The sequence below is a fragment of the Gallinula chloropus genome (assembly GCF_964237585.1).
Source record: "Gallinula chloropus genome assembly, chromosome: 21".
Taxonomy (NCBI): Eukaryota; Metazoa; Chordata; class Aves; order Gruiformes; family Rallidae; genus Gallinula; species Gallinula chloropus.
Window position 1 is genome coordinate 6,147,571 of NC_140106.1, and position 26,964 is coordinate 6,174,534.

At 42.2% G+C, this 26,964-nt stretch overlaps 1 protein-coding gene across 1 annotated transcript in view; it reads right to left on the bottom strand.

Annotated features, from left to right (window-relative positions):
- UNC5D (unc-5 netrin receptor D) overlaps positions 1–26,964 on the bottom strand; it is a gene marked incomplete at both ends in the record, with an annotated part of 136,702 nt that overhangs the window by 24,569 nt on the left and 85,169 nt on the right. Inside the window, 5 exons of the mRNA XM_084273958.1 lie at positions 1,151–1,336; positions 5,335–5,367; positions 10,564–10,728; positions 12,006–12,173; positions 12,953–13,133. Coding sequence (XP_084130084.1) covers positions 1,151–1,336; positions 5,335–5,367; positions 10,564–10,728; positions 12,006–12,173; positions 12,953–13,133 — 733 coding nt within the window. The remainder of the gene's footprint in view (positions 1–1,150; positions 1,337–5,334; positions 5,368–10,563; positions 10,729–12,005; positions 12,174–12,952; positions 13,134–26,964) is intronic.

The following is a 26,964-nucleotide window of genomic DNA, read 5'->3' on the forward strand; positions in this document are numbered from 1 at the left end:
ATCCCAGCATAAGAGAAAGCGATGCTCTCAGATCATTTCAGAGCTGCTGGTTTTGAAACACTAAAGTCAAATAAACAAACAAACAAATCAATTCCCCAGACTCAAAACAAGGCTTTCATGGCAAACTGAACAACAAAGGGAAAAGTTACTATTTGAGAGAGTCATTGAGAATTACATGACTAATTAAAGGCTTGGACTTCTAAATGAATGAGTAAATATCCCTCAAACATTCTTGTCTATCAAGCTTGGTTTCCAATTTCTTGCAGTTTATGCTGGGTGAGGAATCTCTGCCAGAAAATAAAGTAACTGTAAAAACACCACCACCAAAAAAAAAAAACCCAAACCCAAATCAAAACTCTGTAACATATTTCACTTTTCCAAAGACAGGAGAGACATGGGGATACTTTCACACCCCACCAACACAGCCACCCACCCACAGTAAGACAGGGCTCTGTTAGAATGTCAGGACACAATTAAAGAAACATACTGGTTTGAAGCAATCACTGACTTCCCCTCTACCTTTCTGTCCAAAGGAAATATTATACCAGAAACCATCTGAGGGCTGCTTTTAATGAGTAACTATTTCTTCCATATTTTATTGTATTGGTGGCTTTCTGAAGTGCTTTCTTTGCTTTTTGGGTGAGTTTTTTTAAGTCAATACATGTCTGAACAAACTTATTCCCCATGGACCTCAGAACATGAATGTTCCTATGCTAGAGGATTGTAAAATACTAAAGGCTGGGTTTCTCAAATTAACAGTAAAAAACCTAATCACTTTTATTGGAGTAAAGAAAATAGAAGATCTGTAACTGAATAGGAAGGAGCAACAGATCTGCTTTCTGGATTCGTTTTGGGTTGCTTTATTTGGTTTGGTTGGGTTTTTTTTAAGTCAGAAACATCAGTTTAGAAACTAGTGCCACAATTTCTAAAGCACTTAAGAGTATAGTCAACAAAGATTATGTGCTTGTCCAGGCTGCCATGGCAGATGAGGAGCAGAGCCAGGACGAGACGTTTCTAACCTCCTTGTCCTACCCTTGCCACGCTCAGCATTAAGCCAGAACGCCCTCCCACAGCCAGTCATCGGATATGAGCTTAGTATCTCTTTGCAGTAGGAGCTCTGGAGAGAAGAAAATGAAATCACAACACTAACCTTGTCTGACTGTTTTAAAATTAAATGTCTGGAAGCCTCCTGTCAGTGCAGATGAATCAATCACATCCACGCCGTACTCACTCTGACTCCGTCTGTAAAGGGTAACGCCAACCACCAGCACAGCTACAGCAATGACTGCTGCTCCCAGGCCAGAGTACAGGGCAATGTCACTGGCAGTCTCAATATCTGAAAGGAGAAAGAGTGGGTACCAAGTCAGCAACACTCACAGAGACGTTCTCACTGGGGCTGGCTGGATGTGTCTCCATGGGATCGACTGTGTAATGTGGCCAGGGAGGTGAGAGCTGTTCTGTGGGAGCTTTAGTGTTTGAAGGAGCAGTCCATCCTCTCAGCTCTGAGAGGGGCTGAGGAGATCCCATGTAACTGCTCAGATTCCTGCAAGCATCTTCAGTCTTTAAGAACAGGTTGGAAGCCAAACCTTCCCCGTCACACCCATGTAAATAAGCTTACAACCAAGTTTTCTAAGACTTCAAACTTTTTTTTACAGCAGAGAAGAAGAATTCATTGCTTTGAAAGAGTGAATCCAAATGAAACCTGCAATATTATCTAATTGAATTATCCATTCCTGCTATTCTGGATCTTCTGGGATTTGGGATCACGTACCGTGAAATTAAATTACTTGGCAAGTTCACTTAGTGGGTCCTTAGATAGTTCCTTAATGCCAAACTCCAGTTTAGAGCAAGAGATAATCATGTATTCACCCTATACATCATCTGTTATCCCACTGTGTGGTGCTATCCAGCTAGAAGCACTCGGTACAGAAAATGCATTTATTTATAACAAACGACAGGGACAAAACCCAACTAGGAAATCCAGGCTGCTCAGTGTCAGTAAACAAACCACAATGTACAGAAATAGGCTGGGAAGTTCAATTCGGCATTTAATAAATAGCCAGTTACTGAAATTGCTTCATTAGTACTTGGGAGGAGCCTTCTGTTGTGCATGTGTTTTTCTGCAGTCAGATAACTCTATTTTAACTGAATTTTTAAAATTAACATGAAACTTCAGACTGTTGAGATGAAAGAAATGAGTTACCTATGGGCAGCACGGGAAAAGCTGCTTTTCCTGGCTCACCATTTCCATGTGTAAACTAAACGTCTGACAACGAACACCACGAGCAGCTGAACTTCCTGGGAAGACACAGCAGCTGCCAAGCACCATCACCCAGTACCGCCTGTTCCTGAACATCCCTGAGATGCCGTAGGAATTGGAGCAGTGAGGAAAAGGGAGTGTGTAAACACGGCTTTCCGTGGGCTGGAGCACATGGAGCTGTGCTGTGAATGAGGCAGCGCCACGGATTTTGTAGTCAGGGGGGGTTGAATGAACATGAAAATAAACTGTTTGGCTCAAACAGGCCTTAATGACAGCACCAGCCTTCCCACCCCATTCTCACAGTGTCAGCCCAAATACAACAGGTCAGCGATGACAGCAAGAATACAGAGTTTAAAAAAAAATGGGTAAAAACCAGTTTGTCTCAAGCAAAAGGTTTTTTGAGAGAAGAATTCTGTTTTCAGTATCCCTGGAACTTCAATTTGACACTTTCCTATAAGCTATGTGATTAAAACCACTTACAGGTATTCTTTCAGAACATCCTTATCTCTAATGAACCGGTCATTGCTCTGTTTCCCAGAAGACCTGGCAGAGTTATTCAAGTGTTCCCAGAACCATTCCATTGCAAGAGAAGCAAACCACCCACAAGCCCAAACTAACACACGGGGTTCAGAGGAAAAGGATACCCTGTTCAGAGCTCAGGAGATGTTTAAACAGCTTTATCTTAATAGCATCAAACAAGAGTGAGCTGCTGTGCCTTTGAATTGTTCCTGTGAAACACAACTGCTTCAGACTTTCATTTATCTGTAGGATGTTGGTATTTGTTAATAATTGTGGATAATTCCTTTTAATGGAGACTAGAAATTAAAGAAATAAAGAAAAGCATGGGAAATTTGGGGAATGGGGCAATTTCCTGCTTTTATTTTTTTCCCAGAAGGGAACAATGTGAAAAACAAACAAACTGAAAAAGAAAACATTTCTATTTAACCAATTACTGTTTAATGAAATGCATCCTCCCAGCCCAGCAGAAGTAGGGACTCTGGTAAAGCACCACAATTTTTATACTTTCCAGTTACAGGATACATGTCTGTGGTAATTGTAGCCTATATTTCACTCCACCTCCTGACACTGTTACACAACATTTATTGAAAGCACATTTGATGGTAATGAAGTTTCTATTAACTATGATTAAGTTTCATAAAGCACCTGAAGATAATTTAAGATGTGCAGGAGCAGAAAATGAAACATTTGGTTTAGTACATTAGGAAACGTAATTGATTAAATTATCTCATTTACAATAAGTGCTTTCCAGGAGCTATGCAGGGCATACATTTCCCCCCTGTCTACTGTCAGAGCTTGCTAGGAGATGTGAAAGATTTTCCCAGCTTGCCACGCTCCCCCAGTTTTCTATCCCTCTCACTTCTGGTCCCTCTTAGTAACCTGAAGTCCATTTCCTCATACAACCAGTCTTGGATAACAAGGATCAGAAATCAGAGACTCATGTAAGAGGTTATTTACTAGGACAGGTTGTTTCTCAATTAACTTCATAATTGACTTTGATTTTGCATCAATGATGATTCATTCAGTCCTAAATGTAAGTTCCTGCTTCGCCAAAGAGCAACAAGCTCTGTGTTTCTAACCCTAGAGCTCTAAAGAAACCCTTTTCATTCTCTTAGAGAGCTTTATTCTCTGATTTATTAAAAAAGTAACTTTAATGGAATTGATTTTAGCATATATTTGACTGATAGTCTTCAAAGATTCTCTAATGAATCAGGAACTGTGCAGCTAAACAAACACAAACCTATCAATCGCCTGAGCTATGACACAGACCGACCCTACGTGACCAATTAGATGCTTCCAGTGAGACAAGACAAGACAAAATGAAAAAGGCTGAAGCAGCCAAGGCAACCACAGCACACTTTGGAGCTACCTAAGTTTGATCCTGGTATCCGTAGAAACACTTAAGACCTGGGAATACAAAGGAGACATATCCTCACACAAGCTTTCCACGCACTCGGAGCCAGTTGTGGGTGAAGCTGGGTGCCTGCCATGCACCTACATAACTCAACTGGATTAAAAACAGAGAGCTTTTAAAAGGCCAAGCACCTTCCCCTTGGACAATAACCATGTTCTGCTCTAATTATTTTTATTGTATCACATTTTTTTCCTACAATGTAGTTATTTTCCTTTATAAATAGTTACCGAGTTTTGTGTAGATAACACGTATCTGAACCTGACCAGTTCCTTTAAATCTCCTGCTTGATCAGACTGGAACACTCTGGGATCCCATAATCAAGAAGCCTTCACCTGAGCCAGGAAGAAACTCTGCTGCAGAAAGTTTGGATGTTGCAGCCTACAGCACGTGAGGTCCAAAGAAACACCATTTGGATGAGGATTTCCAAACATTTTCCGATAGAATTTCCCATCATCTCAGCACCCTATGTCCCTGCATCCTGGAGGAATACTCAGACTCACACCCCACATGTTTTATGACACGTAATGTTTCTGAAAGCAAAACCCAATGTCCTGGCTTTAAAAGGGACAGTCCTCATGGAAATTGTGGGTTTGATGAAATGGTGCCTTCTTTTTTTCTTAATGAATTCTTTCAGTTTATCAATTTACTCCAAACGTGCTGCCTTAAACTGAAACTCCACTGAAATAAATGGAAGGCTGAGAAAGTGCAAGATAGAAGCCCCCTCAAGCAGTATGTAAATGGTATCTCCATACTCTTACAGGCTAAAGCCCATAAACACCCTTTTCCAGTTGAGAAATCAAGGCCAAAGTGAGCTGAACAAGATCAGGCAGAGCCAGTGGTGGAACCAGATTTGAACCAAGAAAGCCAAACTCCTATATCCTTTTTCTTTTCTTCTAATTGCAAGCCCTCAAGAGCTCTATTTCAAGATAAGCATCCCTGTCAGACACAAATCACTGAAGAATGGTCACTTCTCTATTTTCAGCCTCAAACCTCTGATCACAAAGATGCTAAGAAGATGCTTTCAAGTAGATGTGAAAGCCTTTCATATAACCTTCAGTTTTATTTAGCTCCTACACAAATAAAAGCGAATGGCAGAGAAGATGAGAAAAATCATATTTACAAGAGGAAAAAAATAACTTACTTTGGGATTTTATTTCATGAAGAGGTTTTTTATCTGAGAGAGAGAGAGAAAGAGAGAAAGAGAAAGTTGCACTTAATAAATTTACATGGAGCATATCTATTTCCTATATCAGTTCTGTCTGGCTCTATAAATGAAACATTTTCTCCTTGTTTGTTGACAGTAGGAATATTTTAGGTTGTCCATATTTTCCCATGCTTTTTCCCCCCTCCCCAAATCTTTTTAAGGATGTTTCTTTGCAGTAATTTCTCACTTGGTTAATTCTATCATTTGTTAGCTTTATTGGATGCTTTTATTTAGAGTATTATAGGACTCAGCAGTAAGGAAGTTCAATACTTTGAAGCAGATCAGTTGGCAAAGAAAGTCAGCGAAGAATTATTTCTTTGTATATTTGATATATGGAAAGGTTAGTGATGGACATCACAAAAAGTAATTTATAAAGTATTAAATGCAAAATATATTCAATTTATGTATCTATGTACTCATAGTGACATCTGTATGTGTCCAGAAAGAACACACAGAATCAACATAGAATCCCAGCCTGGTCCCAGAGCTCCAACCCCCTGCCACAGGCAGGGACACCAACCTCCAGGCCTGGAGCTACACAAGGGTGCCCAGGGCCCCAGCCAACCTGGCCTTGAACACCCCCAGGGACAGGGCATCCACCCCCTCTCTGGGCAGCCTGTTCCAGCCCCTCACCACTCTCTCTGCAAAGAACTTCCCCCTAATATCTAATTTAAACCTTCCCTCCTCCAGCTTCACTCCATCCCCCCTTGTCCTGCCATTATCTACCCTTTAAATAAGCTGATTCCCCTCCTGTTCCTGGGGTCCCTTCAGGGACTGGAAGGCTGCAGTGAGGTCCCCCCACAGCCTTCTCTTCTCCAGGCTGACCCAGCCCAGCTCCCTCAGCCTCTCTCCATAGGGCAGGTGCTCCAGCCCTCTTAGCATCTTCGTGACCCATACGTATGCAAATACATTATAAAACAGGTTTCACATCTGGAAAATGAGGCTGCTCTGTATCCCATTTGAGCTAATCCTTAGAGCCCAACCTGAAAAAGTGATCTTTAGAGAACGGGAGGCCTGGCTCGTGCCGCCCCCAGAGCGCAGGGGCGCCGGCTCCAGGGCGCACAGTGACCCAAGCGACACGCCAGCCAAGCCAGTCCCAGTGCAGCAGCCACCACTTCCAAGACCCTGCCTATGAATTCACCTTGGGGCTGGGGGTGCAGTCTCAAACCCACGCTCCCCCTGCTTGGGGACAGTCTCAGGATCAATTCTGCCCCCCCTCAGTTTCTTGGGCAGTCTGCCCAACTTAAACAGCTACTCCAGCGCCCTTTGTTGAAAGGTTGTCTGAAGGAAACAAGGAAGCATGGTAGAGAACCTACTTACTGCTGTAAAATTCCACAGAGACTGGCAGTTCAGCAGGGTTAGACTAATGAATAGCCAGAAGAGAAGGTGGGATATAACTCATTAAGCAGGTAAGGCTCTATGCATTGTGCAGGTGCTTTGCCTTGTAAAGAAATTCCCTTTGAGCTGTTCCCTGGTTTCTCTTTTGGATTTGTAGTTATATCAAGGATCTGGTACCTCTAGTGGTCAGTTATCCACAGTCACTGTCCCATGATTGATACTGGGAATCAGTCATCTTAATGGAATCATCTCAAGGGGCAAGATGCTCAGCTCAGAGTCTTGCTATGTGATGATGTAAGCACATGGATTATGAGGCATCTTTTACTATTTTGACTATTTGTGAAAATGCTCAACTCAATAATAATTAACCCAAAAGATTCTCAGGTTTTGGCTTTGCCAAAAAGCTGCCTGTGTGTGGGTTTTTTATTTCTTGAGGTTGTTTTTATTTTTGCTAGGAAATGATGTAGGTAAACACCAAATGAGTAGTGTCAGACTTGAGCCCTGCTGCTGATAAAGTGCTATTTACAGAAAACTGCAATAGAATAGAACCACATTTGCCATATAAACTGGGGAGCTTGCTAGATGCAGGAGCCTCTTGGCAATATTCAGTATCACTGATGGTTGAAAAACAGGAAACAAAATTATTTGTGACTTATAATGCATTAGTAAAAACATGTTTGTTGTTCATCTGCTTATAGCCTACTTGTTTGTCTCTCTTTTTTTGGGCACTGGGAAAAGAAATCAATAGTTTTTGAAGTTATAAAAAAATAACTTTAAAGCAAATAGATAAAAGCAAAACAAAAAGTCTACAAACTCCTCTGTTTTATTAGGCAAAGCAAAAGCTTTCACCTCTGCAAGACAGAGAGAAATCACTATGGAAAAGTAGACTGCTGAGAATAGCAGAAGGGAGCAAACAAAGAACAGATATGCAAGAAATGAGTAAGTTGTTAGGACTGTCTTCAGCAAGAGCGACCTTTGCATTCAGACTGAGTCAGTCTCTGGTGTTCTCCCAGCTTGGCAGGCCTGGCAATCTTTCATATATATCAAACCCCAAAATAATTCCACCTTTTTTCTGCATGGAAGTTTGTATCTATTCCATCCTTACGAGCCCTAGAAGAGATCCCCGGTAAGGAAAGCACTTCAAGTTGCTCCTCAGTTAAGGACTGGCCTATCTGGATCCATCCAGAAAATGAGAAAAGTCCTACACTCTCACCCTTACTTCCATTTAAGCTCTTATTTGTTAAGCAAAGAAATGATTCATTTCTATTTTTGCCTCACCAAAGGAACAGAGTTAACAAGTTGTGCCTGATAAATCACCTCCCAGAGATTAGTTTTCTGTAGCACAGTCCTGCATTTCCTTCACAATTCCCCATGGGATGAAAAGCAGAGCACATGTTGGAAGATGAACAGGGGAAAAAAGGTTTTTAAAAAATGGGGTAATTGCATCAAGTCCTATTAGCTGAGAAAGCAATTACAGCCTAAAAATAATTTGGTGCAAGTAGATACATACCACACGACCCACAAAGGAGTAACAGCATCGCTCAACGAGAGGAAAGGAACCAGAGACAATTCCTCTCTCCATGTGAATGTGCACAGAAACCCAAGGCAGAACCACAGCGTGCCCCCTGAGCTCCCCAGCCCAGGAAAAGGAGGAGATGAGCCCATGGAAAACACAAAGAACACACAGGGCAGAGCAGAGCATCTCCATCCCTAGGCTTTAGCTTCCTCTCTCACTCCTCGGCTCGCTCAGGTCAATCAAGTCCTGTTCCTTGGGAAGGATAAAGCTGACAGCACGCTCAACTCCAAATTACACCAGAGTGGATTTTTTTCCCCCCACAAAATACCTGGAGATCAGTTTCTGATCCCAATATTAGGTGAAAAATTGCTGGTGTGTGCAGCAGAGAGAGATCTTCTGTTCCATGTGTCTGAACTAATTGTATAATGCTGTCATGAGCTCACAGTTTCCTTAACTCCCATCTCACCTGATAAAGGGAATGGAAACACTTCACCCTCTGAGGTGTCTGCACAGAAAATCCAGCAGCTGCAGATTCCTCCCACCCCAGATATTCAGCACAAACTGAGAGTTTCATTTTGTTAATTTGAATTAGTGTTACTTTGATGGCAACATACCCATCCCTAGCAGGCTCAGACTTTAAACAGCTTTTCATTTCAATCTTAAAATTTGGTTCTTACTACTTATGCCATTTATCCTTTGTACAGTGATTTTGATACTTCATTTTCAACATCCCAGTTCTATTCTGCAGCCTCTGTGCTTCACAGCTGACACTAAGTGATTAAATCTGTACAAAATTTGCTCCTATTTTAAAAAGTGCTTTTTGTGTCTTTTTTACCCATAATGATCTGATCATTTATTTGAAAGAAGGCAGGTTCTTTACACATGGTGTATTAAGGACGTTTTAAGTCTATTAAGAGCATTTTAAGTCCCATTTGTTAAAAAGTTATTTGCTTCTGAAAGGGGAAACCTGTGCCAGCCCCAGACATTTGTTCTCAGAGGTATGATGTTTGCTTCACTTGTGTTGCACATGGTTGTGCAAAATAGTTAGGTTTTCTTAGAACTGCATCTATAAAGTGATTCTACTAAATGCCACAGCAAAGAAAAATCAAAATTCTTCTGAAAAGGGGATGAAGAAACCCTGTGCAGCTAGTCCAATTGATTTCAACTTGCTGGGGCATTTTTCTTTTTTACTGCAGTGCCATTAGTCAGGTAAGTCAGCAGTTCATTAATAATAATAGTCTTTGCACCAGTGGCTGTACAAACATAAAGCAGAGGGACAGCACCCCATCCAAAGAACGTGATTTTATGCAAAACATATGACAGGCAACAAAAACAATAATCGTAAAAAATGCAGGTGATTATTAAAATGAAGTTAGTTGCCATGGTGCAACTCTTCCAGTAGCCCATCCATCAAGTAATTTGGTGTCAAGGGCTTTCTTTCAGTGCTTCTTCACAGGGCACATTAACAAAGGGGCTTAAGTAAAGCAGTAGCAGGGAAATCTATCCTTTATTGTAATCTGTTCCATGGAGAAACAGAGCACTTCTGTCTCCAGGGTTGTCAGTAGGACATTTTAGAGGTGTTAGATTTAATAACAAAAAAATACACTGGCTGCACTATGTGTGCAGCTCTAACCAGTGGTGAGACCAGTCCTGCAGCTGCCACGTTGTTGCTAGAAAGTGATGAGGTGACAGTATCACTCCCTGGGGAGGGACAACATGCAGGGTAGGAAGAAACTTCAGGATTTCTCCTTTGAGACTATGGAGCTGCCTGTGGGTGCTCTGCTCCTCTACAGCTGCAGGGCTGATGTTCTGGGCTCCAACACGTTCGTTCAGAGTGGCAACCACCAAATGCCAGATGCTTTCCAGCCATTTATGAAGGGCAAATACTCTCACAGGGAACTCACTAGGGTGCATTTGCCTTTATTTGGCTCCTGCATTGAAGGCAACAAACGGAATAAACTTTGATCCTACATAGCTCTTGCACCAGGAGTATTCACACTGGTGCTTTGCCAGTTAGCTCACCACAAAGGAAAAAGGCTCAGTAGCTCATAATCACGTCTTGCAAACCACTTTTGTATGGATGTTGACAATCATCTGATAATTAAGAGGTAAAGTTTGTGCTACATGAATCCTGTGACTCAGAAACCACCGTGGATTTCAGACCTCTGAAAACAATCGCTTTTTCACAGTAATATTCCAGCCAGAAGAGTTCTACCGCCACGGGCACACAGCAGGCACACTGCAGCACTCCCTGGATCACAGTACAAGGTTTAGGCTGTACATCTTAAATCCACTTCAGCACCATCACTCACCTTGAATGCAGAGCCCTTCCGTGCAGTTCTCCGACTCCTGACTCAAGCCCTCGCAGTACTTCCCTCCGTTCCGGGGGGGCGGTGCGATGCATTCCCGCACCCTCAGGTGCTCACATTCTGGACTGCACACAGACCACTCGCTCCACACCTCCCAGTTTCCATCCACTGAATGGGGAGGAAGGAAAAAAACCACCATCAACACTGTGTATCAAACTGGTGTCGTTAAGAGATCCTACCAAGACTTATTCCATTTCTCCGTGGGTCACAGCAAGTAAACAACATATAATTCTCAGAAGAAATAAATACAGTTTTATCAGATGTGAAGATAAAATCCAGCATTCGAGTGGCACCTCAAGTGTGCAATATGGAACCTTTTAAAACAGCACCAGTGTATGACATTCAGCAAATAGAGTCAATTAAAACTGCAGGAGGAAACGTTTCCTTTGCCACCTCGCTATTTGCTTCTGTGGTTTCAATACAAATCCTCCCTCAAACAGGCTGCTGTAGAGAGGCTGCACAATCTCCTACCACAGGAATGATGCTGACTAAAAGACCAGGAGTGGCCTTGTACACTTCTGGCTAATGCCCTGAGTGAGGCAACAGATCAATATGTTGCTTCACTGACTGATTCATACCGGTCTCTGAGCCTGTCCCAAATGAGAAGGGATTCCACAGTTCCCTTTCTTTTTCATGCATAAATCAGATAGAAGAACAGTTAAGATAAGCACAGTGAGGTTTATAAATAATATTAAATTCTTTAAATCCCAGTTCAGCACATGTTCTATCTAAAACACTTACAAAAGCCAGAAGAGAGATTTGCCAGAATCCAGACAAGTTACGCTGTGACCCCAGGCAAACTCAGAGCACCCATGTGTACAATCAGACTGACTTTCTTTACCTGTGTATGTGAAACATCAATTCCAAAATTGGGTAAGGGAGGCTTCAGGTGAACAAATGAGGAAGTGTACAGTGCCCAGGAAAGTGACACTCTGCTCCATATTTAGCATAAGCTCAGTTTTGAAAGGTTAATACACCCAAAAGAAAGCTTTCATGAGTTAAACAGTACTTCAAAGTCAAATTCTCAGCTCAGGTTTCTGTGTTTCTCTTACTAGCGTTACTGACATCACCTCCCCTTTCCCTCCACCCCCACCCAATGATTTTCCATATTGAACCAGTTTGTTATTGAGGATTTAGTTAGCTTCAGTGTAAGTTAAAGCACTGACAAATCTGGCAGGTCAAGGCCATGGACGCTTATGGCTGCGTCTCAGACCCTATGTGAGGCTCTGAGCTGCAGACTGAACAAGGATGCACGTGTTTCCAACTTCCTTTCTGACCTCAGTGGGCTCCTCAAAGCACCAGCTGTCTACACCTGGCATTCAGCCTGAAGGAGCCCTCCCGTGTGACATTTAAACCCGCTCCGTAGCAGCCTCTGCGTATCTCACCGGGGCAAAGAGAAGTGCAGGTGATTTTCTGCACTGACATCCCTTCACAGAAGGCGCCGCCGTTGAGCGGAGCGGGGTTGGTGCAGGTCCGAGATCGCTTCTGCCAGCCCCGGCCACACCGGGCGTTGCAGTTGGACCACTCAGTCCACGACGACCAGCCTCCATTCACTGCAAAACACCAACACGCCTGAGGATGCTGTAGGTGTGCTGAGAGACATCAACACATCTGCTGAGATCGATTTGGTCAGTGGCAGAATCTTGCTTTTACAGGCAAATTCCAAGCCGAAGGAGCATCACTGCCTGTTGCCACACAAGTGGGTAAAGCCCTGGGGTTGGAGAACACAAGTGCTTGCTTTGCTAAGATAGAGCTTGGGAGGAGGGTGAAAGCTGGCACCTTGGCTCTCATGAAATGGGCTTCACTTAAATTTTGCACAAGACTTATTTATTTTAAAAAGGGTGATTTAACAGTGCTCTGCCTCTGCCAAATAAAGCGTCACATGCAGTTATCAGGCATGGAGAGGAGCAGAGGATGGTGATCAAGCAGTGATTCTGCTCTTTTGCCCTGTGCTGGGTCACACCTAGATTCGCTTGTCAGTGCTCGGACACTGCAGATCCAATTAAGGCAGCACTTTGTGTACCTCCCAGGGCACGTGCTTCAGGGTTTCCTGATACAGGAAAGGCTTATTTATGTGGTTTAGCTTATAACTGGATCTTCTTAATAACTGGAGCAAGGATATTGACATAACTTCTGGGAATCCTTCACAGGTAGATGAGGTACTTGGGGATCTGGTTTAGCATAGGATGGGAATGGTTGGACTTGATGATCTTAAAGGTCTTTTCCAACCTGGTGATTCTGTGAGATGCATAGTAACAGGAAGGAGGTCAGCTCTCTGATTTAGAACCAGTTGTAAACTACTCTAACAATAAAAAGCACACCCAGCACTGACCGTAGACCACCACTGTGGCAGACATGCTCCTTCTCTTGGCAACGATGTTGGCAGCCATGCAGGTGTAGTTCCCCGAGTCAGACAGCCGCGCCTGCCGAATGATGAGGTTGTGGTCTGCTCTGGTGTCGATGTTCTCATCCAGGTTGGAGTCGATGGGTTCCTCATTCTTTAGCCATTCCACCTGGAGTGGGATGAAGAGAAGAACATGAAGTAGGAAAAGAAGAGATGGAAGCAGCAAATCTGCTGAATTATATTTTAATGATTTCATTAATAAATGTAATTTTGATCTTTTTTTAATAAGGATTCAGAAAAGAAACTGCTCCTATAATCTTCAAGGTTCCTTCCAACCCAAACCATTCTATGATTCTGAAGACCCTAAGTACTTATTAGCAAAGGCAAACCAAATTAAATGCTAGGACACAGCAAAATAACAAATAATAAAAGAACTAAAAGAAAATGGCAAAGAGCTTCTTCAGAGTTGCATGGGTGTGGATGATAAGGGAAATGTGATTTTTGTTCTATTAGGAGAAAAGGAAGGAAAGATAAGGAACTGAAGGACAGGATAAAAAAAGAGAAAAATTAATCACACTTTTCCTTGTGGTATTCTGTAGTTAGAAGGCTTTAATATTTAATCCAAGGAATCAAGAAATGATGATAAAAAATCCTGGATTATTCTAGTTGAATGTATTTCACTTACCTCCTAGTTCTCTTCACCATAAGTATTATATCTTGATCCTGAAGTAATTATCCTAAATAATTGCATCTTATTATTTTCTCAATATTTTGTTCTTGAATCTATACTGTGCATTTTGTTGCAACCATTCATTCAATTATCATCCTATTTACAAGAGCTCTTTTGGCTTCCTTAAGAGAACAAAAAAAATGGGGAAAAGTCTATAAACCTGTAAAGTCAACAGAAGGCACTGGGTGCCCTGGGCTAATGACAACATTGCCCTGATAGAGAAAGGCTTCCTTTCACTTCAGGAGCAGTAGGAAGGACAGAACAATGGAGATAAGTAGTTAAAAGTGGAAGGCAGCTTGTGATTTCCACTTCCCCCCTCCCCAACTTATTATAGTAAGTATTATCAATTGCACTTTTTTGAGAGAAAAACAGACAGAAGGATGAAATCACTTGACATCACACACAGCAGAGCAGCCACAGCATCATAACAGATTCCCAATTTACATAAAACCTTCTTAAACCAGAGGCCATTCGTATTTCTTGTCAAGGTACATAAATCCTATGAAATACTGTGTATAATGTATTGCAACACATCTTCCCCTGTTCACCAGCCAGTGTAACTCCGAGTAGATACAGGGATTATCTGCAAAGCATTTCTCTACTTGAAACATCCAAAAGAATATATTTAAGGCATAGTAAGCTGCTGTACAGGACTGAAAAATTAAAAATAGAAGCAAAATCAACAGATTCTATTAAAAGACTGAATAAATGTGAGGTTTTTTAATAGCTTTTCGAGACCTGAAGGAGGGATGCCTCTACCCTGCAGTCAAATACCCTTCTCATCTCAGTTCAGATGAATAACCTCGTTTAGGAACTTGTGGAAGGACTTGGAAGTTTGTGGTAATGAGCTTATGGATTTGCTAGCTACAGGCATTCATTAGCACACTGTTCTGTGCAGATGGTCTGCAATTTGTAGATTTTCCAGTTTATAAACAAATCTGCAAAAGCTGACCATCAAAGCCAATTAGATTTCATGCCAGACAGCAGGTTCCCCTTCCAGTAGCATCACTCATTTAGGTTAGCTGGGACAGACAGAAGGTGTGGGACTGACACATCCATGGCAGTCTGCTGGGAACTTACCTGTGAAACACCTAGGGCTGTGACACTCATCCTGCCTGGACATTATAGCATTAAAGGGATTTGTTTAAAAGAGGTGTTACCTGAGCATGAAATGCACTATACATTTCACAGCAAAAGTACTGAGAAGGTTTTAGCTCTTGGTGCTCTCTTCCTCAAACTGCAGATGACCAAGGGGGACAGCAGATTGGCACCACCAAAGCTTACAGACCACACTGCAGACATCCTATTTGTGCATCCCCACAAGGCTCTGTCACACCCCTCTTTGGTTTGGTTTTCCTCTCAAGCCTTAACATTTATATTTTACACAATCACAGAAAGTTAAAGAGTTTTTTGGGCCACAGAACTTTGTGTGATACAGTGGACGTGGCCTCACGTCAGGAGGTGGTGGGTGCCCCATCCCTGGGGGTGTTCAAGGCCAGGTTGGATGGGGCCCTGGGCAGCCTTGTGTAGCTCCAGGCCTGGAGGTTGGTGTCCCTGCCTGTGGCAGGGGGTTGGAGCTCTGTGACCCTTGGGGTCCCAACCCAGACCAGTCTGGGATTCTATGCCCTGCAGCTCTGGAGGGCCACAGGCACAGCTCCAGAGCAGCAACACAGAGCCTGAACTACGTCCAGAAATGCTAAACTCTTCCCTTAGTAATATCCCATTTCCCTTCGGTGTCTGACGAGGAACAACCAAGAGATGCATTTACTGAGCAGCTTCCCTTCTGCAGTTAACTTTAATACTAATTATCAGAGGGGGTTTCAGCAAAGAAACAAGGAATGCAATTTAAATTATGGAACAGCAGCACCAGCATAAATCAAGTGACAGAAATTCAATGGTCGCAGTCAGAATTAAACTCACTTTATGTGCAGCGTAATGACACACAGAGTAGTGTTCAAAGAAATGACAGACATAGCTGGTATTACTGGAGCTCATTAGTTCACAAGCATCTTCATAGATTTTGCATCATCAGGTTGGGGGGTGTTTTGTGGGGTTGGGAGGGGGGCAGAGGAGGGTTCAAGGTTGTCGTTACTGCTACACCAGCACTTTGGGCTTATTTTCCCTGCACTTTCCTGCAGAGAGTGCCCAGGGATCCACTGTTTGCAGAGTCCAGGGCTGCAAGGCTCAGGGAATGAAAAACATTTACATTAATGCAAAGCTTTTAAAAGAATGATGATCACGGTGAAGGGAGAACATTAACCAGACGGGACATGAACATGGCAGTGTTAGAGATGTGCCATCAGAAGATGATTTGTAAGCAAGGCCATGCACTGCCTGGTGCTTCTTATCTGGAGGCTTGATGACACTGCCAATGCTTGTCTCTAATTCCAGCCTCCCCCTCCCTCCAAAGAAGAAACAAACTCATTCATTGCCTTTGCCTCAGCAGACAAATGCTTTCAAAGATGGAGAACTAAGGGATGAATTTATAGGATAAACTGATAAGTTTAAAGGAGCCACGATGGCAAAAGGCTGTTATTGCTTGTGTGGCACAACCTTTGGGAAAAATCTGCACACACAAAACAGCCAAGGAGAACAAAGGCACTAAAGAACCCTGCAGTGTCTGCATAGTGGAATGAGACACTGAATTGCCGACCTGCAACACCTGAAGAGTCGACTCAAGACTCATTAGGCTTTAACTTCCCTCCCTTTCTCATCAGTGGAGGTTGTACAGCTGCTTCTAGCACAATGAAATAGATTTCTCTTTAAGAATTTGTCTGAAGGTCTTAAATGTTTCTATCTTAAGCTAGACTTAAAACCTGCTATAATATGCCATAAGTTTATATAAAGATATCTGATTTTTTTTCCCCTGAAATAAAATCTGCTCAGAATTCAAATACCCCCATCAGTCCCTAACAAAGGCTAATCACGTAGTGATCTACAAAGGAAATGCAGGCGCAGCTCTGGATTAACTCAGCTACTACAGAGTGGGTGGGAGCAGGTGAATTAGCATAATCAGAAATTTGTTCCAATTACAGAAAGTAATTATCAAAGACCAGCTTACAGCATTATCAAAGTACAATCAGTTAAATACAGCAGATCCTAGGTACATTACGACAGACGCTAACGAACTTGTTCTTTAAAACAAAGCTTATCCCAACACAAACCTAGTTCAAGTGCATTAAACCAGCCTGTCAGCTTCAGCCCACAGGAACACAACTGCTGGAGGTGCTGCAGGTGATGGACGCTCACTCTGGGCAGGATAAATAATGTATGCACTTCAGCCTTATTTGCATCGGTATCCATACAGATACCACAGGCACACGGCTTCCACTTGCCATGTGGTAAATCCAGACAGAAGGTCAGAAGACCTCAGTGCTCCTGCTTTTAGGTTACACTGTCCTGCCCTTTAAATACAGCACCTGACTTTCTCATGTGGTCGATAACCAGGGTACATATATATCAAAGATGACACAGTCAGAATGTCAGCTCCTCTTGAAGAGAGAATCAATCGCTTTCTCGGCGCAAGATAAACGCTTCATGATTTTAAGATGGGAAAGGTCAACACCTGACTTAGAGCAGCACAAATTTTTCTTATAGCATAGTCAATTTACAGATTTTAAATATTCCCTCTCTCAGATGGACAAAGCAGCAAACACATCCTTAACCTTCCTTTAAGCCAACCTCATGTTTATGATGTTCTTAGGTCTTTTGGACAAAACTCTTCTACCATTTGGACCAAACTGTTTTGTTGGTCCCAGATTCATTTAATATTTTAAAGGTAAGCACAGCAGATGAGTGTTTAGAGAGGATGAATGAATAGGTAGGTTACTGCTCATGAGACTGTAGAGAACTACTCCAAATACAACTCTCTTATCCGCTCTGTTACACTTCCTTCCTAGAGAGGCAGAGAGGATTGTGAACCAGACACACCAAGCAGCAGCACACCAAGCAGTGTGGCCACACAGCAAGCTGACACCTGATGCTGACAGTAAAGATTTCTCAGATATTTGGCCACACCTGACTAAATGTTCACTTAAACCCAGCGACCTGAGATGAAGGTCCTGGAGAAGAGGAGGCTGAGGGAGACCTTATCACCACCTACAACTACCTGAAGGGAGGGTGTAGAGAGGTGGGCGATGGGGACAGGAGATGGGACAAGGGGCAATGGGCTCAAGCTGTGCCAGGGCAGGCAGGGGCTGATCAGTTGTTAGGGCCTGGAACAGGCTGCCCAGGGAGGGGCTGAGTCACCCACCCTGGATGTGTTTAAAGAAAGGGTAGATGAGGTGCTCAGGGATCTGGTTTAACTTAGGATGGGAATGGTTGGACTTGATCTTAAAGGTCTTTTCCAACCTTGTGATTCTGTGAAGTGCTTTGCACCCCTGTTTTGTCAGGTGCTCATGTATTTCTTAAGTGATTTCTTTGTTCTGATTTCTCCATCTTCTCAGGGCAAAAAGTCCTTAAAATAGGTTTCTTAGTGACACCTCTTTAGATCTTAATTCCTCTTATGCTGCTGTAATGACAACTGCAGAAGAGTGAACATTATCTCAAAGTGGATTCCAATACCATTTTTGCTGTTTCCCATAAAGGTACTTAATTAATTCAATATAAATAATGCAGAAGGCATCTCTACTTGAGCTCTTGGCTCCCTAAGAACAAGAATAACACTATTATATACATAAAAGAATAGGCAATACCATATTTTCCACTCTAGAACCTAACTTCGCATTAAAAAAGATGGAAGAAAAAGGCTGAAAACTTAACCTCAAAATTCCTACCTTCCAGCTAAAAGCTTTTTTTAACTGGAGAAGAAAACATATTTGGGCAGGATTTTGAAAAAGTGTGCAATAGATTCTCCTTTACATCACGATTAACAGCAGGTCTGTCAGGCTTCAGAGACTCTCCAGCTACTCTGAAGCAAGCAGAGAGAGTATCCCTCCCCCCTCCCCCCCACCCCGAAGTGGCTCAGGCCTCTGGTTAGAGAAAGATTTTCTACCTTATGATTGATTTAGGTGTCATTTTCCCCAGTCTTTAAAAGCCCTTTTAACCATGGCTTTTCCAGTGACCTAGAACGTTTAGTGGAAGGGAGCAAGACGCATTCCTTTCAATTCCTTTCAGACCTAACATGAAACTCCTTTCTAAAATTCAAGTGTAGAGAGATGTGCCTGGATCTTACAGCCAGAATGGATGAGTGTAGGCAGGGCAAGGGCTCCAATTACAGTGATGCATGGAGATGGCAGCATATCTTTGTTACAGTTTTATTTTGCTTTCTACCCTCAGCCTCAAACAAGTAAGTAGGAGAAGCCTCCATCAGCATAAATCATCGAGGGAGATTAATAAAAAACAAAAGCCGGTTTGCTGGATGCAAAACAGTCCTATCTACCTTTATGATCACATAGTTATTTTATCAACACAATCAAAAGACATTAATCTTCCTTGCTAGGAGCCTATCGTGAGCAACACACAAGAAGCAGGTCAACTGTACCTGCTGCATTTCTTTAAATTAATCCACTGAGGGAATAGTGTTACCGAATCGTTTAATCACAGCGCTGTCACACTCTTCTGGTAAGCATATTTTTCCTTCATTAGATTGAATATATAATCTCATTACATAAATCTGACACACTGCCTAACTCATAAATCAGGCTGGGCTCTTGTTGGCTGCGCTGCGGAAAGCGGCGCAGGGATCTTCGCTTTGAAGAGATGCACTCAAGGGGGCTCAGCTGAAAACTCGAGTGCTGCATGTTGCTAATGGACATTTTCTTTCTTATTATTTCACTTGATGGGGCATGTGGGCAGCCTGTTTGCTGCACACCCTCCTCCCATAGCCAGGGAAGCCAAGAGAGATGGGATTCACTCATGGCTCATCCTCTGAGCTATGTCTGGCTGAGGATTTTTGTTTGTGTGCTTTAAAATCCCAACCTGGTCGTGCTGGAAAATCCAGAGGAGGGAAATAAAAGCTAACATGGGAGGGTGTGAATCAACCCAAAATTAAAACATGCTTTTGAATAAGTATAATGGGAAAAGTGACAGCCTGTACGTATATATCTCAATGTGTGATGCTAAAGGTGGGCAAGGAGTTGACTCAGACATGCTATTTTAAAACACTGTTATAAAGATACACTGCTAAATATGCCATTGCTAATGGCACATTGTCTGATTGTTGAAGATATAATCAAATCCCCAGATAAGTTTATTTTCATTCCTATTTTTCGGGGAATAAGTATTTAACATTAATTGTAATCCTGGTTTTCACATCCATGCAATAATCATGAATGAATCAGCGTTAATAAACCTGATGGGGATTATGTGGGCTTATATGGTAGCTTTCCAGTGGGGCAGCGCACACAGGCGACTACAATTATTACATGGTAAACAAATAAATGATCTAGTTGAAACTCAAATCCTAGTCCCTTGGCTATCAAGCTCAGCAACGTAGGTGAGGAGATGAGACTCATCAAGAGCTTTTCTTTTTCCAACTAACTCAGAATCTAGTGATACACAGCAATCCACAGAATGTCTTTTAAAAGTATGTGAAGCACACACAGAGTTTCTCAGAATTGTGAATTAGGAGGGTTAGACAGAAACAAACAGCTAAAGGCTCCAGGGAGGGTGCTCATGGTGCCACACCAGTGAGGTCTGATTTGTTTTTCAATGCATAGACATTTGGAAAGTAATTATATGTGCAGTTGCCACTGAAAAAACATTTTTAGATAAGATTACTGGAAATTATGTTTACAATGCTTTGCTAAAATGGAATCCTGATAGGCAGTATCACAGTTATACAGAATTCTTAGAGATAAGAAAATCATCACAGAAAGCTTACTGTAATTGAAAACAAAGAGTACAAATAAAGAGATCTCCTCTTGCATTCCTAACTGCTTCTTGATTAAACATCACTGCACACATCCAATAAGCCCAGCAGTGTCCTACCAGTGCTTCAGACCATTGCTCTCCAAAAAACTTCCAAGAAAGGTCCCAGTCTTTGAAAACTGAACATCAGGAGTTCTGCTCAGCCAGCCCCCATCCTGCCCAGAACCGTCCTCTCCGCAGTTTGCTTTCAGCAGCTGTACCTGGGCGAGCTGGTTGTCAGGCATTCCCTTGGTTGTGTGGCCACTTGGATCAGCACAGCATCCTCCACACTCCTGCTCTGCATCTTACAGCAAACGAGGTTGTAATTGTGCAGCTCTCACCGGTCACGGTGAGTCATTACTACACAGCGCTGTTCCTTTTCGTTAGTAGCCTCCAGATTGGATAATTACCACAATGGAACTGGGAGATATTGCTAACAGAAACATCCTTTAGACCCACTAATGAATCATCTTTTTCTACACAGAGGGAAAAGCATTTTAACTCAAACTCTACATTTGAAGAAATCCAATTGTTAGCTAACAAAGGTGTAGTACTTACTCTGTGTCACCAGATGCCTACTGAATGCAACAAGCACCAGAGTCACAACTTTCTGCTTTCTCTTGCAACACTGTTTGCAATTAAAAAGGTGTTGATCTACATCCAGAGAGGTAAAACATCCCATAAACATTTAATGTTACAGAATTTCAGTTTCACAGTGCTCTAATGATAATAATTGCAGCTGATAAAAGGACCAGCACAAGGACACTGCACTAATTCAGGTCCCAAATTAGTACCTACCAGTGGGTGATCCCTCACATGGGGCTGGTCAGGTAGGGTGAACATTTCAACCTACCAACAATCTTTTCCCCTCTGGAACAGCACAATGTGCTATTTCCTTTTTGTAATTATTATTTTTTAAAGGATACAAGTGTTCCCATGAAGCTAAGAAATCTGTCTCTAAGAGTTCTGGTAAGTTCTCTTCTTAGAAGCTTATGTTTGTATCTCTGAGTGGAGCTCCCAGTAAGTACAGAAGGACAGAACACCCTATAATTATCTGATGGTACTGCTTTCCTTTGCTCCCATTGTGATGCATGTCAAGGTTAGTCCAACTGAATTGTAACTACATCCGCACACACACAAAATCATAAAGAAAAAGACATGTTCACATTAAGACTTCCTTCAGTGGGTGTGTTGGAGATGGGATTCAGGAGATGGACATGCTTGGAAATATGTAATGAGACCAAGATTTGGAGAGAAACAGGGAATTCATAAGAATCTTGGGAAGACCTGCACATCTCCCTTGCTTGTGGGAGAAGACAAGGGGTTGATCAGAAAGGATCAACATAGCTGGGGACTCCTCATTCTGGGAGGGAGACAGTTGGTAGAGGAGTTTCCTTAGACATAAAAGGAGAATTCACAAAAATAAAAAGGAAGAGTGAGAACAGCTTCAAGGGTGATTAACAGACTAAGAAAAACCCCCAAAACACTATGTGCACATGGGTTCATCACTTTCCAGCAGATGACATTGGAATCTGCACTCAGAAACACTTTACTCCAAGGACATCTTGCGTTTCCCCCTCCCGCCTCTCCCCTAGAGCACCAGTCACAATTGACAGCAAACCAGCTGCTCTTGCTATGACTGTGAGGTGCAATTTGGCAAAACGGGTGCTAGCTAATGTGAGAGGATCAGAAATGGCTCCTGCAGTCTGTTGTACTCCACACAAGCTGTCCCAAGAGACGGTTGTGTCCTGGTTAGCGGCGCTGCTCTCCCAGAACCCGCGCTCGGTCTAGAACTGACTCCAAGCAGATCGTTCTTTCTCTCACCCCATCCTTCCTCACGTACCTTCCCTCTTTTGCTCCAACACAGACTGTACCATATGTTCCTGACATCTTGAGTGACTCTGGCTAGGAGAAACAAGAACAACTCTAATAGAAGCTTTCTCTGTAGCTCTGAGGATGCTGCGTATCCTTCCCGCCTGTTTCTCTAGGTTTGAGAAATGCTCAGCTCTGCTTCTCTCTCCCAACGACCCTTCCACAGCAGCCCACTCCCTGAGCAAGAGCTACCACAGTTCCAAGCTCTAGTTGCCCATGGGACATTGTCAGGTCTTTGCAACAGTACAGAAACACACCAACAGAGGACAATACAGCCTTCTGCCAAGTACATTTGATCCTTCTGCTCACAAACCTTTCTTTTCAGCATTCAAATTCACCAGTTTGAATCCCACTGAAAAGGGGGTAAAGCAGCTGCATGTGTAAGCACTGCCCAAAAGCGCTATGTGCTCTTCCCAGACTCAGAAATACAAGGGCTTCATTCTATTATAGAGTTATAAATATCAGGAGAAGATTGCCAAATGTGCTGAAGACCTGACCTTCAGGCATCAGGGAGCAGAAAAACAACCCAGACCTCTAGGCACTAACACAGCCTTGGTAAATAACCCCAACAGTCCTTCCTCCTGCAGACCAGAACAACAGGCCAGTATCGATAAAGCCTCCAACCACCTTCTTCAGTCAAAACATACACTGCAGTAAAGCTTCCTAATCCTTGTAGGGCTCTTTTCACACAATTACCTTTATTATTTATAATTATAAACATAATGATAAAGTCTTATAACTTATCCTTTCATGTTCAAGCGTTCGAAATTAGGAACATTTCTGAAAATACTACCAGAAAAATATATGCCACTGCAAAACAGTACATCAAAAAAAGAGAGAAAAGCCCCAAAGCACATGTCTTGATAAAAAGGAATTATCTATTCAGGGGAACTACAAAGTTATCTTCTTTTTTTTTTTTTCCTTTTTATCATTTTAGCAGTCTAATTCAGAAATGTTTTGCTCCAGCATTTCTATTTCATGACCTCAGTAGCTCCTGGGTGTACTGATTTACTTAGAACAAGACAAATCCCAGAAGGAAAACAAACAGGTTTTTTCCTACTGGAGGAAAACAGCACACAGTTCACTTGCTTGCATGAAACCCAACACATATATTCATTTTGGAGTGAACATCCAAGGATTTTTTTCTAAATACAGGATATATATGTGCAGGGACTGTGATGCTTCCAATAGCTGCAAAATGTACAAAATCAGCAAAAGCAGCACCTGGAGATATCACTAAGGAGACAAAAGAGCTGACAAATGCCATTGTTTCAAATAATTGGTACAGATAAAAAAAAATGAAGTGACAGATTTAAGGCACTCAAACAGCACAGTGGCAGAATAATGAAGAGAGCAGTATAATCTCAAACAGCTTATTGGGATGGCACAAGGTAACAAGGACTGTGTAAGCGCTCCTCCTCTCTCCAGTGGCCGGTCTAAATGGGCATGGAAGGGCTGTAGCAGAAGGAACAGCTCTCCACAACCTGGGAGAGTTCTGAATACTCGTCACAGATGAGTTCAAACCATGGTAAATACATCCAAGCTTGATTTCCAGGATAAATCACAGCGCAGGCTAACCTGGGACTTGATTCTCTCTGGTGACTGTAATACAAATAAACGTCACCCAAACTCATCCTCAACCCAGTCTGTGTAACTGGTTGTATTGCCCTGACATACACACAGCTAACAAATCCCACTAAAACATCTGTCAAAGCTTTGAAAGCCAACCAGTTCTATGCAAACCATGTCCTTTCCATTCCCCACTTACACAGAGTAGCTGTGAAATCTAAGGCTTTTTATTTTAGCATATTGAGCAATAGCATTGAAGTGGTTTTTACAAGCACTGATAATCACAACCCCTTTTTTGCCTTTGAAACCTGTTCTTTGTTTGAACCTCTACAGAGTATTACTCCAGGCTCTGTCCTCTGTGTAGTACAACTCCTGTTGTAATACCTAATCCATGATCTAGGTTGAGTAAAAAGAAGTAAGTTCAGGGCATTGAAGATGAAGTACTTAAGGAAGAAAGACAGAGGTAACGCTGGAGCAGACACTCCTCTCAGAGAATCAAGGATGGAATACTAGATTTGAGCAAAGATGAAACAGCATAAAAAAATAAACTCAATCTTTATTCTGTTTTTGTGTTTTCCCTGCCTCAAAGCAGCAGTCACAGGCTGAAACAAAAAGGCTTTAATTGAGCAGATGTTTTATAGAATAAAGAGGCTCTACATACTCTTAAGTAAGACTGTCACGTCCCAAACACAACTGGCATGTCCTGTATTATCCGTAACAACGGCGCAGAGGATGAAAAATGAAAATGATGAAGTGGTTCTTAAAAGCAGCTAAAAATCTAAACTGAGCAGGGCACATTTGTGTCTGTGCTACGGAGAGAAATGGCAGAGGCTGAAAACACAGAGCAAATACATTTTGAGAAGAAAATGCTAGAATAATTAAATGAGCTGTTACGAGGAAGCTGCCGCATGGCTTCGCTAGAATTGAATCAACATTCAGAGTTTGCTCTGTTTCATTCAGTAGAGTACATTAAGGTCTGATAAATGGAGGTTAAAGGCAAGGTAATTGGCTACTTTTATACCTCTTTGTTTGAATTTTGTGTCCTAAGTGGGTCCACACACACGGCCGCTCGGTTCATCAGCCTGGCCACCGCTGCTCTCACCTGTGGCCCTTTTCACCCCAGGTACAGTGTTGGGTAGTGTCCCATGACAAAATCCTGATTTCCTGATTTCTTTCGGTTTGTGGAGGAGTAACAGAAACACTTGTTTCATCAGCTAAGTGGAGAACTGGTTCTCAGTCTGCAAGTGGTGCTGAAGTTAAGAGAACCTCCACTCCCCAAGGACAGACTTGGACCATGTAGGCTATGAGAAGTCATGATCTGCCTGAGGATTCATGTGGTGTGGCTTGACTCCAGAGATGTTTCTTGCATTCCTATGTGGGTAGTGCCAGCCTCAAAGGGATATCTGTACTTCATAATTCTATACTTTATGCCAAAACTGATCCTGTGCACAATTCTACATGGAAAACACTCCTGAGTCAGATATTTGGGCAATTCTTAACATCTCCAGAAGATGACACAGGATACATGTACTATATAGAGAGATACCCAGATATAGATATATGAACTGTCATTAAAATGTTGCTTTGTAGAATAGAAGCCTTTTACCCCTGCTTCAGTAGTAGGCTGAAGACCTGAAGCATAAGACAACATTCCCCCTCACTCCTTTCCCACAGAGGTGGAGGCACCTTAAGGACCCTTAAGACTCTTAACAGCCCGTGTGCTACCACCCAATTGCACAGAAACAGGGAGAGCTCCTGGGATGCTGAAACCTGCACAGGAAGAGTTTACATGTAAATAAATAAGAATTGAGACATATTGCAGGTGCCCAGGCTCAGTCTTGAAAGCGAAACGTCTTTGGTGAAAAATGAGCCCCATTTATTGTATTTGTAACTAATGCACCTTAAAAGTTAAGCAAATATTGAGATTCGAGACACAAGACCCAAGATCTATAACTAACTGCATAAAATGCACGCTCTTTGCATTTAGTAATCATACTCTGTTTTCTATAACTAGAAACAAGATTCATTGAAGACTATAATTCACCAGCCTTTTTTGCTGTGGTGTTTTACTACAATACCATTATCCTGCCATATTACATTTTACTGTATGTGTACAAGCCCCATAAATACACAAGCCTATGTAAAATAGGCAGCAATGACTCTCACTACTTTTGGAATACTTGCAGCTATTGAATTTTATGTGGGTTTCACATTTTGTTGATGTGTTTGCAATGGAGTATGTACTGCCCAGAAGAGAAATGATTTTACATTTCCATTAAAAGCTATAGCGGTAAATAAACCATCAGAACTCATGCAGATATTCACTGGAACATCTACAGCAGTCCATTAAAATGTCAGAATCTGTGTTAAACATTTGAAAAAGTAGCACTGGATGCAGCACATTCAAAACTTAAATATATGCATATATTAAATGATGAAGATATTTCAGAGTATTCCACAAACCTCTGCAGAGCACTCAACACAAGTTTGCATTCATCAGTAAGAGTTTAGCACAACAGCTGCCCTTTTATTACAGGAAAAAAAGAAAGAAGAAAAATCTACATCTACTGTCTTGTTTCAGAAGAGCTGCGAGTTGCTACTGCTGCTCAGATGTGAGCTACCCAGAGATTTAGTCTCAGAGAGTATTTATTTATAATAAAAAGGATTTAGAATACATTTTAAGGTGAGCTGCTGCTCAGATTTGCCCCTCGTGCATCAGGATGGATTTCAGTGCTGTTACCCATCAGGCATTTCTAGTTGGGAACTGGCTCCCCTGGGCTGATACCGTATTCAGGACAGAACCTCAGATGCCCCCTTAAGCACTGCAGCATTGTTCTAGTGCAGATGAGCAGAGAGTCTAGCAAGCTAAAGGTTTTGGGGGGTTGCTTTTATTCATTTGAAAGTCAGAGGTTTATAAACATTCATCTTTAATATACAGGGACTGATGTTTCTAAGGAACAGTAGAGATCTGCTGCAGCTA